Source organism: Stomoxys calcitrans, chromosome 2 (assembly GCF_963082655.1).
Source record: "Stomoxys calcitrans chromosome 2, idStoCalc2.1, whole genome shotgun sequence".
Classification (NCBI taxonomy): domain Eukaryota; kingdom Metazoa; phylum Arthropoda; class Insecta; order Diptera; family Muscidae; genus Stomoxys; species Stomoxys calcitrans.
This window is the reverse complement of record NC_081553.1, coordinates 23,686,423-23,699,130: the sequence shown is the minus strand read 5'-3', so window position 1 is coordinate 23,699,130 and position 12,708 is coordinate 23,686,423. Positions and strand designations below refer to the sequence as shown.

The following is a 12,708-nucleotide window of genomic DNA, read 5'->3' as shown; positions in this document are numbered from 1 at the left end:
CATGCAGTTAGTTCACTAGTTCACGAAATTCCTAACTTAAAATGTCCTTTTGAGAGGTTATTTTATAGTTTTTAGAGCGTAAAACAAGCCGATTACTGACTTGGGTGTATGTCCATAGTGGCATGGGGAGGATTAACATCTGCACCCTCTTTTCAACCTAACCTAACCTAACCTAGTTTATTAGTTCATACAATATTTGCATATTAATGATAAAAACTTTCATACAGCTGTTTTGGAATCCGTTGTCGTTCTTAAGTAGCATTAAGAACGACAAAGGATTCCTCGAACATTCATTGACAGCATGTGATTACTGAGCTGAATTGACCAATTTGAGCTAGTGAACAAAAAGAACCAAAGGTCTGAATTGGTTAAGATAATTCGTTTAATTGATTCGTTCTGTTGAACTGGCTCATTTGAAAACTAGACAATTCTCTCATACTGCCAAATCAACTAGTTCTTTTAGTAAGTTAGCTTACGGTACTTGCTTATCAATGACAAAATCTTGAACACAGCTGATTAATGTAAATAACAAACGACAAAAGAGCGCAATAAGTTATCGTATATCAATTGACTGCATGAGTTTACTGAGCTCAATTGACCAAGATTCTTAGTCGCTCTATCTATATCCGTACATTGGCAAAATTTAAATATTGTTCGAATGAATAAAGCTATCGCCTTGAAATTGGGTCGTATCAATTATATTTGGATAAAACTCTTATATCTATCTTTATAATACCACCAACCCCTTTACCGGAAACTACCAAATAGTGTGCCCCACTTAAGTTCTTGACTCTGAGATAATAATTCATATAAGCTGAACTGATTTGCGTAAGCTTTTATCTGAATTAATGGTGGTTTGCATTCAATATAAGGACCAGCTGATCTTTTTCTATCATATTGTAGGACTTATGCGAACTAGTTCATTTCAATTATGCGTTCTCTTTAACTAGTTTGCAAACAAGCGGTTTTAAGCCTTTAGTAGCAATGTCAATTGGAAATATAGATATTAATACAGAATTGCTCAAGCTAGTCCTTCTTCTAAGTGTGTAAATTTTTTCCTTGCGTTATCTCCATAACACTCCAGTGCGTCAATGTAAGGTTACTACGTCTTTAACCTATAGCCTGATCCTAGTCTGTTAAATTTTTTCATACCAAAAACCACATAAACTAAAATTTGCACTTTCATTAGAATCGTTCGTACTTTTATACTCTTAACCAAGTCTCAAATCTTTTTCAAACTCATTCATCAATCACTAATTTCAATGACCTTTATGCACATAAACAAATAAAACCAAATGCATTAATATTTATGTCTCCAACCCTACTTTTAGTTTCTATGTATGATATGCAACCACCACCAATCTTCAATGGATATGATATATCACATCTTCATCATCATCGTAATAAAACACGAAGGCAAGTTTTTAGTGGCCTACTTTAGAAATTTGTCGTTGTAAGGATTAATTAACTTGTGGTGAAACAACAACTTTGAAATTGTTATAATTTCCGGTTGACATATTCTTCTTCCGCTACTTACACCATGGTATGAATACTGCAAGCTAGTATGAATGAATGAAGGGGAAAAACTTAAAAAGTTTTCCTTATGCTCAAGCGACAAGGCTTTAAAAGATGAAAACTTTTGTAGAAGAAAAATGAAAATGAAAAACTTTGTGGGGAAGTTTCATGGTTAAGACATTCATTCATACATTTCTGCTAGCAACTTTGGTCATACTTAAGCAAATAGTTTGTTGCTTTACTAAAGTGACAGAGAAAGAGAGGGAGAGAGAGAGACATAAGAGTTTGTAATAACCCTTATATTGCTGTTCTTCTTTTAAATTACAACTGATAGTAGTTCTTAAGCCTGCAGAGAAGACTTGGTGTCATATGTTTTAAATTCTTAAAGACTGACCTCAACCTCTATTAAAGCATCATTCCTCAATTAGTTCTCAAAATGAAGATTTGTTAGAGAGCACAAATGTCTCTAAGGAATCTACTCGCCGAGGGTTATGGGGTGTGGTGCAAACATTTAATTAAAATGTCATATACGTTCTACCACATTTGACACATGCCTGCCTGCCACAATTCCCAATGATTGTGCCCATGCTGTTTTATCAAGCAAAAGCTTACCTCCAAAATGAAAAAAAGGACCAACGACAACAATAATGTAACATATGTTGTATTCATTTCCTTTGGAATCCTTTCACATTGCTCAATGCTGCTGCTTTTCTAGCACGACTACAATGACGACGGCGAGGGTCATTATAATGGGCAGAAAGGCTCAATTCAGTTTAGGTTTTGCTCGCCTTAGCTTGCCTCACTTCTTCGACAGAAACAAAACAACATTTTTAATGGGACTAAAAGTATGCTAAATATTTGATAAGTCCATATGTTTATTTTAATACATATTCATATATATGTGTTACATGCATAGATATGTGTGAATATATACATATTTAAATGGCTGAGTGACTGTATGTGATGGACATACTTTCATTTTTCACTTTTAATGATTCTTCATTCATCTTATTTTTTGTTTGTATGTGCCCCCTTACTTTCCTTTTTTTTGCCATTATTTAAGCATATTTTTTGATGTTGCCTAGTATTTGATGGCCAAAATGGGCTAACATGTGTTGAAGCTCCTTTTGCTTTCTATCTTTTGCTCTCTCCCTCTCTCTCTCACACACGCATACTTTGATTTTATGTATATTAGTTATTGTATGTGCTGGTGAGTAAATTTAGGGTGCTTTAATTCTGCCACTGCGACTGATGTATAGAATTAAATGGGTCATTTGTGGATTGTTATGATGAAGCACTCATTTCGGTGTGTAGGACTTTTCTTTCGACTCTTTGCCAAGGAATTGGCCTAGAAAATCTTAAAACCTTAAAACCTTTTCTTTGCCTTTTTCGCATGTAGTTATCGTTTTTGTGGTCCTTTTAAATTTGTTTGTATACTTGTATACATCTATGAAGCGGGGGCGGAGTGAAAAATAAGTGATGATCTAGCATTTTAACTTTTCCTTTCATATCTCACATATTATTGTCTATCTTTTATGTAAATCGCTGACCACTTAGAATGTAGCTTACCATTTCCACTTGACTTGGCCTTAAGAAAATTTGGCTGTTACTGGTTGCTATGGAGATTTTGTAACATGGATTAAAGAAATATTTTGTATGAAATTGGCACTTTAAATTCAAATGTAATACAGAGGTTGTGAACTTTCGATTTGTTAAAGTAACCAGGAAGTTTATATTCTTTGAGCACAAGAGAGAAGGTGGCTTCCAACGAAGACCTTAGGCTAATAGTATGGAAATAAGTATGTAACGTACATTATTTATATGTAATCGTTTCAAACGTTGAATGGAATATATCTTTACCTCAATATTTTCAAACATTCATGATTGTTAAGATAGTAGTAAGTGGTTGATGGTCTGTGTCTGTTTAACAATGAATCGAAAGATTTAAAGCTCGAACGTAGGTTTTGAAACCTGCGGTGTTGGAATCAGATATAGCGACTGGAGAAGTGATAGTGCCAGGCTCCGCAAGCTGATATACGAGTGGTCTGCAGAGGATTCCGACGATGACTGCTTGTTTGGGTCTTGAGGACAATAGTGGCCACATCTCATCTTTGCATGCCTGCTATTTTTCTAAGTTGTATGCTACTCATATAGCGACTGGAGGAGTGATAGTGCCAGGCTCCGCAAGCTGATATACGAGTGGTCTGCAGAGGATTCCGACGAAGACTACTTGTTTGGGTCTTGAGGACACTAGTGGCCACATCTCATCTTTGCATGCCTGCTATTTTTCTAAGCCATCAATCATCTCAGGCAAAAAAATAGGTCTCTCATAGAGATCTAAGCCATCACTCTTCTCATGGAAAAAATAGGTCTCTCCTTTGTCTCTCAACAAAAAGAAGAGCTTCTGTGCAGGACTCCGACTTCATAAGGAAACTTGTGACGAAAGAAAATACGTGAATATAATGGATAGAAATTAACTGTTCTTTATTGCTTAACAAGTAAAAAGGCATTCAGTTCATCCAGGCCGAAGTTTGAATACTCACCTCCAAAGTTTCTCCAAAATCTGAAAATCCAAAATTTATTAACCCTAAGCAACCTTTATCCAAATGAGGTTCAATTTTGACCCAACTCGTCATTAATTTCAAAAGGTCTAATTCAGCGCACTGCAAAATTTCCGAGAAATCTAGTAATAAATGCCGTTTATGGGCCCAATACCTTAAAAAGGGAGATCAGTGTATGTGACACTTATAAACAAATATTGATCGATCTGGACCACATTAAGCACGAATGTCGAAAGGGCTAACGTAGCTCACTTTGTGAAATTTCAGGGAAATAGGACAATAATTGCCGCTTTTAAGGCACAAAGACCTTAAATTGGGAGATCAGTATTTATCAAAGGCCAGCGCAAGATCATTTATTTCTACCTTCAAGACACACTAACAATAACAGAGTATTTCAAGAACTGAAATCTTCGTTTAAAAATACAACATTGTATCACGGAATTGAGAACTGAGTAAAACATATAACAAGACACCAAGCCAACGAGATGAGTGAATGCGAAAAAAGAGTCCTTCAGCAAAAAGAAAGATTGATTCAGATTTCACCGAGTGTAGGTTGTACAATGCATGTATATTTTGCTTCAGATAAAGTATTTTTCTTGTCGTCTGCTTTCGTGGTACAAAATTCGTATAAAGGCAACGTTTATTTGGCAAAAGCATGGGTAAACACACACATACACGCGTAGTTTTTTTTATATGATAAAACAAACAGTTTGCAAACGTTTTGTATGATCAGTTCATCTTTTGAAAATGACAGCGAGACGCTTTCATATGACTCAGTGTGCAGCGAATAATTTCTCATATCTCCTTGTAGCGGCGATAAATTTGAGATCAAAATACTCCCAAGCACTAATTGGTGGTTGTTTTCCAAAATTATCTACTCGACAGCAACTTGTTCAGTTTGCTCTCTCTTCAGTATCTCGCTCTTCAGAAGTCTTGAAATACAACATCATGTGGGTTCGTCATTTACGAGTTCATCAAAAACAATAACCAACTGAAGATTTGTGCAGGCATTTGGTATAATGGCAGCTATATAAATATAAATCGATGTGCAACACGTATATCGGTTGAGCACATTTTTCAGCGAAATCGATAATTAATGCGCCATTTATGGGTATATATGGCAGCTGTATCCAAATATAGACCGATCCGGACCATACTCGACACGAGTATCGAAAGATCTAATACAGCCCATTAACCTAAATTTCAGCAAAATCTGGCAATAAATGCGCCATTTATGGCGTCTACACCCTAAATTGGAAGATGGGTGTATATGGCAGCTATATCCAAATGAAGACCGATCTGGACCATACTCGACACGAATGTAGAAGGTCTAATACATTTTGCACCGATACGGAGCAAAATGTATTAGTATTGAGCTAAATTTCAGCGAAATCTGGTAATAAATGCGCCTTTCATCGGCCCCTGACCTTTAATCGGAGATTGGTATATATTGCTGCTGTATGCAAATTTGGGCCAATCTAGACCATATCAAGAGGGCACCGTATCGTAGCGGTTAGCATGTCCGTCTATGACACGGTACGTCTGGGTTTGAATCCTGGCAAGAATATCAGAAATAACAAATAAAAGCGTGCTATGTTTGGCCGAGTCTTGTAAATCTTATATACCCTCTACCATGGATCTTATTGTGTAATTCTTTGCTCGGTATCTCCTTATAGGCAATCAAAGGATAATAGATAAGAATTGCTATGCCATTGGAGGTTATGAAGCGATTCGGGCCATACATAATTTGGATTTTGCAGACCAAAGTAGGTGCCATTGAGCAAAATTTCAACCAAATCTGATTAGAACTGCGTCCTATTGAGGCCCCGGAACTAAAATCGGGATATAGGTTTATATAGAAGCTTAATCAGGTTATGAATCGATGTAGACCATATTTCGCACTGTGCAAGAAGGTCAAGGAGTATAATCGGGATATCGGTCTATATGGGAGTTATATCAGTTTGGGAGCAAATATTTTGGAATCCACCGTAGCATAGAGGTTAGCATGTCCGCATATGAAGCCGAAAGCCTGGGTTCGAAAGCTGGCGAGAACATCAGAAAAATAATTTGTTCAGCGGTGGTTATCCCCTCCAAATGCCGGCGACATTTGTGAGGTATAATGTCACGTAGAAACTTCACCCCAAAGAAGTGTCGCACTGCGGTACGCCGTTCGGACACGGCTATAAAAAGGAGGCTTCTTATCATTAAGCTTAAACTGGAATTGGAAAGCACCCATTGATATGTGAGAAGTTTGCCTCTGTTCCTTAATGGAATTTTCAGGGGCGAATTTGCATATAAGGGTTTGGTCCGATTCGGACCATATTTAGCACATCTGATGAATGTCCTAGCATAAAATTTAAGCCAAATCATAGTACAAAATTTCATCAAAATTCTATGAGAATTGCGCTCCCTAGACGCTGAAGGACTTATGGCCCATTTACATACACAACCGTTCTACACTAATAGCAAGTATTTGTGCAAAATTTCAAGGGCCTAGCCTTACTCCTTTGCAAGTTAGCATTCTTACCGCAGACAGACGGCCGGACATGATTTGATCGACTTAAAATGTCATGGCGATCAAGAATATATATATATATATATATATATATATATATATATATATATATATATATATATATATATATATATATATATATATATATATATATATATATATATATATTAAAGGGTCTTAATATTTCGATGTGTTGCAAACGGAATGACGATGTTAGTATACCGCCATCCTATGGTAGAGTGTATACAAATTTTTGCCGTAGTTATCCTCCTATACTCGTGGCATTGAAACCATTTAATATCTTCTCCCCCAAAAAGGTGTAGCACTGCAGTACGCCGTTCGCACTCGACTATAGAAAAAAGGTCTCTTATCATTGAGCTTCAACTTTAAAAGGACAGCACTCAATGATATGCGAGAAGTTTGCCCCTGTTCCTTAATTGGCAAATTTGCTGTTTGAAGACCAAAATAGGCATGGATATCGAGGGGCTTAACAAAATTCACTATGCCAAGAGATGCTGAAAAACTTCCCCCTATTGGCAATAGCCACAAGGTACAGGAAATAAGAGATGCATATGCAAAAAGAGAACTTGGAAACAGGCCAAACCAAATAATAAGTCATATTGACTAAATCTGTTGTAGGAGATGCTTGATTCACCAATTAATGCTTTTTAATTACAATCCGAAGATTTGTGTATAAGCTTTTGCACTCTAATTTTATATATTTACCGACTTGACCAACTTAAACTCTAAGTTCCAATCATCCGTAATATCGCTGAAGACAGTTCAACCAATTCAATGGGAAAATGAAAGCAAGGTTGCTTTATTTTGACTGAGGTTTTTAAACAAAGACTTTGCACACATGAGCGATTGTAATATACCGCGAAAGCTTTGCTGTTCAGAAACGAATTATATATTTTGCTTTACAAAAATCAATTCATTTGTTACATTGGGTACCAAATTTGTTTTGATAATCCGTAATTATTGTTACTCATACCATACGTAGTACTGTAGTCACTTAAAGAGATTTTGTCTGATTGCAACATATAAACTGTCCAAATATTTAGAAACCTTTTAAAGCTTAAAAAGTTAAGGTTAATTTAACCCAAACCTCATCAATTCTATTTTAAATGGGCAGACAATTGTTTTGTTGCATCCAGACAGCAAGCAAATATTGATTAAGGTGAGTGTAGTACCACGTGTTGTATGAGTAATATTATTTTCGGAGTATTAATACAAATCTGGTTCCCAAAGTAACAAATTAATTGATTTTTGTAAAATAAAACATGGATTTTGTTAGTAAATGGCAACGCTATAATCGTATATTAGGTTCGATCATGTGTGCATAGTTTTAATCGCAAAATCTTACTCACAAATAAGGTATTAATGTAAATTTTAAAATCTATATATTTTATAAGTTTCAAGTCGCACTTCATAGACGTTTATTATATTGCATATAGGCAAAATCCAAATATCGATTTATGTTAGTAAAGAACCATAGTACGTAGTATGAGTACACACTTTTTATTGTTAGTACTCACATAACACATTTCATATTCATAATTTTTTTAATCTTTTGCAAACCTCATTTTTCTATATTGTATTTCCTTTAAAAAATTGTTGGCCGCTTAGCCAATCTCCTTTAATTATGTTGTTATAACCACTCAATCTTCTATTATTGATAGGTGTTGACAACTGTCTTACATAGTGTGTTAGTATTTGAACATTGAAAACAAATAAAAACACTTGTCACTGGTTTTCAACTGCCCACAGCCCTTTTGTGTGGCCCTAGTAAGCGTATGTTGTTCTTTTTTCTATCCTATGAATATTTTATGCGTTTCTTGCCCACTCCACGCAACATTTGTATTATTTTTTCCTTTCATAAGCATTTGCCTAATTCTAATTTAATGCCTGCCTGAATTGAAACTTTGTTTCCTGTCAGACTAAGAAAAAGTAGGCGTTTTTACTTCTCATTTTGTTTAATAAATGCCTTAGCGATAACGCCCGCAGAACAGGGTATACAAGAAACATACCACCCATAACCAGAAATATCGTTGCTGTTATTCTAATTAGGCATTGTTGTGTTGAAAAAGGAAGGGGTTAGAGCAAGAGAGCAGCCGTAGCAGCAAGTTTGAAATACTACGATTCACGCACTTGTTACTTTTGTTTGCCCAAGTAGTAGGTAGTTTGGCACCAGAAGGACGAGTAGTGGTGGTTGCATGGGGACACTTACAAAAGTGGCCTCTTTAACTCCTCCAACAATTTTTCTAGTGAACAAGGAGTGAACATTTTATTTGTTGTTTACGTCGGGCATACCCTTTCAGCATTTTCCTTTGGCATTTATTGTTATGCGTGTTGAGGTGGTGTTACTTTTAATCTGATTTATGGTATTTTTATTCTCTGCTACTTTACAATTATTGTTAGCTTTAAAAATCTGTTTCATAATTTATTTATACATGGCTTATGTGCCTTGTTTATTCTCTTTGGTTTCTTTCTTTCCTATAATTTTTTGTTGTATTTGGAGTAAACAAGTAAATATTTATAATACTATTTTGCTTTTCTTCTCTTCTTTCCCTTTTACAGCGTGGTAGTGACGAACTTTTAAGTCAAGCAGCAGTTATGGCGCCCGCTTCGGACAATAATAATCAGGATTTAGCCACAAAGAAAGCCAAATTGGAGCCAAGCACCGTACTTGGTGGAGTTGGTAAGTTCTCTTTCCATTACATTTTTTTTTTTATTCTTCTTGCTGTTGATGTAGATTTCATGATGTTACTTTGCCCTGGCTGCCATTCATGGCTGGGTTTTGAATTCATGTATTTTTGGTCGTTGTAGTGCTTCTTGTCGTGGTCGAGTTTCCAGGATTTGTTCACTAAACTAAACACTTAAAAGCAATTAAGGGCGGTTTATGATCTTTTATTATTTACTTTTCCACTTACAGGAAAAAATAAACGAAGAAAATACATTTGAATGGTTCATTCATAGAGAAGTGGGATAACGGATTAAAACTGTTGCAATCCTTGACTTAGGCTACCGCAAAAAATGAGAGTATAATGTTCATAATTTCCATTGTATTCTACAATGGAAATTTTTGGTAAAAATATAAAGCAAGCCATAGAAAAATGATAATTGTGCATTACAAGGTATTATGCTGCTAATTAGCGTAAAATGGCTAGAAAACCACTGGGAGTTTTAAAAGAGAAGGAGTTTTACAAGTTTTTGTTTGTAAGAAAAGGATTTACTAAAATGGGTTTTGGTTGATGTTTATCAAATGGAAAAAATTTGAGTTTTACAGCCTTGTTCACAAATCTTAAGGTAGATTTGAAATAGCTTTATTTGACAGTTCTATAAAGGAAACCTGTAAAATAAACCTATTTCAAATCTACAATGAGTTTTGTGCATAAGGCCATTAAACTGTTTTGATGTTAAATTGTTTCATGTCATTGAATTCCGCAGATGCACAGATAAAAATAATTTTGATAAACAACAACTTTGGTCGAGAAAACAACTACGAAATTTGTTAATTTTCCTGCAACAATTTATTTTGAATCTTAACGACCCAAAGTACAAATTAGTTGTTGAAAGTCACTCTTTGCAACACAACATATAACAACAACAACAACAATATATACATAAGCAAGGCAAAAAACCGTCTAACCAGCCAAAGCATGTGCTTTGCTTCTGGTGGTGGTGTTTTTGTTTTCTTTGTTCGGCTCGCATTGCTTTGTCTCGTTTATTTTACTGCTGCTCTCGGGTTTTCCTCTGTCACTCTCTACTATTACCCTTAAAAACAAATTTTTTAATAATTTTGGTATTGAACTCATGGTCTCATGTTTGGTAGACTTGCACGCATCCTTTAGCCTACCGACATCATCTTCTTTATGGTGTAATAAATCATTAAATACTGCTGCACAGTAATGAGTGTTTCAATTAATAAAATCTAAAAAAAAACGGTAAAAACCATTCTAAAAATTTTTTTCTGAATACGAAATTCTTATTTTTTATGCCGAATTTTTTAAAATAAGTTTGATGAAAAAAAAAAAAAAAAATTTTTTTGGTCGACCAGGGGACTAGATCCTGGGTTTGCAACCTCCTCTTCCAACCTTCTCTTCCAAACTCCTTAAAAGACATTTGTAAGAAAATCTAAAACCTTATTGGTTCTACTTTAATATTCCTGCTGAAAATACCATGCCATATAAATAGCATATTACCCATATTCCGTAAAATTTTATCAGGTTTGGGCAAGGACGTAATTTGGACTTCTTCAGCTCCGATCCCAACTTAACTGAATTTATATTCGTGTTCCAAAGGTAATTTTATGAAGGTTTGCAGAAATTAAGATTTTTTACCGTTTTTAGCCAAAAGACCTAAATTTGAAGAAAACAAATGCTTTGTTATTTCATCTTCATCCACTTAGACTAGCTTATACAGCAATCATTATGCCGGGTTTCCATGAGTGCAACCAATAGAGCCAATCACAATCTGCCCAGTTATGATTTCTTTTAGAGTACTCAGAAAAGTCTTAGGGCAATCAATTCTCCGCCTTTCTTGTTATCGAGCTATTCCTTCATATTATCGATTTTTTTCTAAGTGTTCAATAGTTTCATAGATGAGGTATACAGAATGCAGACATGAATTTTTATCAATTCAAAAGACCATATTTTTTATATGTGAAAATATTTGTTATTAATTCAAATGAGAAAAAAGTGCAGAAATAATCTATATTTGAGAATCCATTCCATATAACCACATTTGAATATTACTTTAAGTCGGTTCAAAAATTATTTGCAAGCTACACGAATTTTTTACTGCCGGTATTTTGATTCATTCCCGTGCAATGGCATTCTTCAGCGCGCATTCAAACTAGAGCTGGCAAACCAGCGATAATCGCAACATTCGATATTTTCGATAGTTTTAATGATAATAATCGATAGTATCATTACTATCGTTAATTTCCCATCACCTATTCTTCAAACGAAAATGAAAAGTAAAAATCAAGAGATCGATTTATATAGAAGCAATATCAATGCTCAGACTTAAAAAACCAAGATTAATAAAGTCAGTTAGAGGTCATGAGAGATATCATTGTACAAAATGTAAGCCTAACCGGATGAAAATTGCGCCTTCTATAGGCGCAATGTATTCTAAAGTATGCATTCGGTGTGGTATTGCTTATTTTTGTTTAGTTTTGCAAACAAATTTAACTTTTGCGAAAGTATCCATCGGAAAAATATCAATCGATATTCAATAAAAAAATTAAGTATCGATAATGCCATCGATATTTTGCCAGCTCTGATCCAAACTGGCATATTTATCAGTCCTTACCTTGCTATCCCATCGTAGCTCAGAATTTAGCATATCCGCCTTTGACGATGAACGTCTGGGTTTAAATACCAACGAGAACATCAGAAAGCAATGTTCAGTCGCTGATGATATCACCTCCACGGTCTGGCGACACCTGTGAGGTATTTACCTTAGGTAGGTTAGCTTAGGTTAAGTTCAAGTGGCAGTCTGCCATCACACTCACTTAGACGTTTTCGTCCATTGTGATACCACAAGAACAGGAGAAGGAAGATGTCTTCTAAACTCTACTGTTGAACCATACAGATCACGTTAAAAAGCCTAACAATTTGCGAATTTTCACTTCCACTAAATTAAACAAGTTCTCAAAGAAATGAGAACCTAAAGTGGAACTCCTTCCGACTGCCAGTGCAAGACACACACACACATAGCAGATGTTCTATAGTCCCTTCTTCCTCGATGTAACTAGCCGTCTAAATTTCACTTCTTAGTGGTCTCGCTTTGAAGTAATCCGTTCGGACTCGTGCTAAGTTCGGCCGGGTCGAATCTTATATACCCTCCACCATGGATCGCATTTGTCGAGTTCTTTTCCCGGTATCTCTGTTTAGGTAAACAAAGAATAAAAAAAAAGAATTGCTATGGTATTGGAGCTGTATCAAACTACGGTCCGAATGGATATTGGAGACCATAGTAGAGGTCATTGTGTAAAATTTCAGCCAAATCGAATAAGGTCGCAAGCCCTTTATCAAGAAGTAAAATAGGGCGATCGGTTTAAAGGGGAGCTGTATCAGGCTATAGACAGATTCAGACCATATTTGACAA

General features: G+C 35.4%; 1 protein-coding gene across 11 annotated transcripts in view; it reads left to right on the top strand.

The window, feature by feature from the left end:
* The window catches only part of LOC106084154 (polypyrimidine tract-binding protein 2), a 530,939-nt gene that overhangs the window by 421,855 nt on the left and 96,376 nt on the right, over positions 1–12,708 (top strand). For all 11 annotated transcript variants that reach the window (XM_059363056.1, XM_059363054.1, XM_059363058.1 and 8 more), the window contains one exon: positions 9,172–9,292. In XM_059363056.1, coding sequence (XP_059219039.1) covers positions 9,172–9,292 — 121 coding nt within the window. Of the gene's footprint in view, positions 1–9,171; positions 9,293–12,708 lie in introns of those variants that run through there.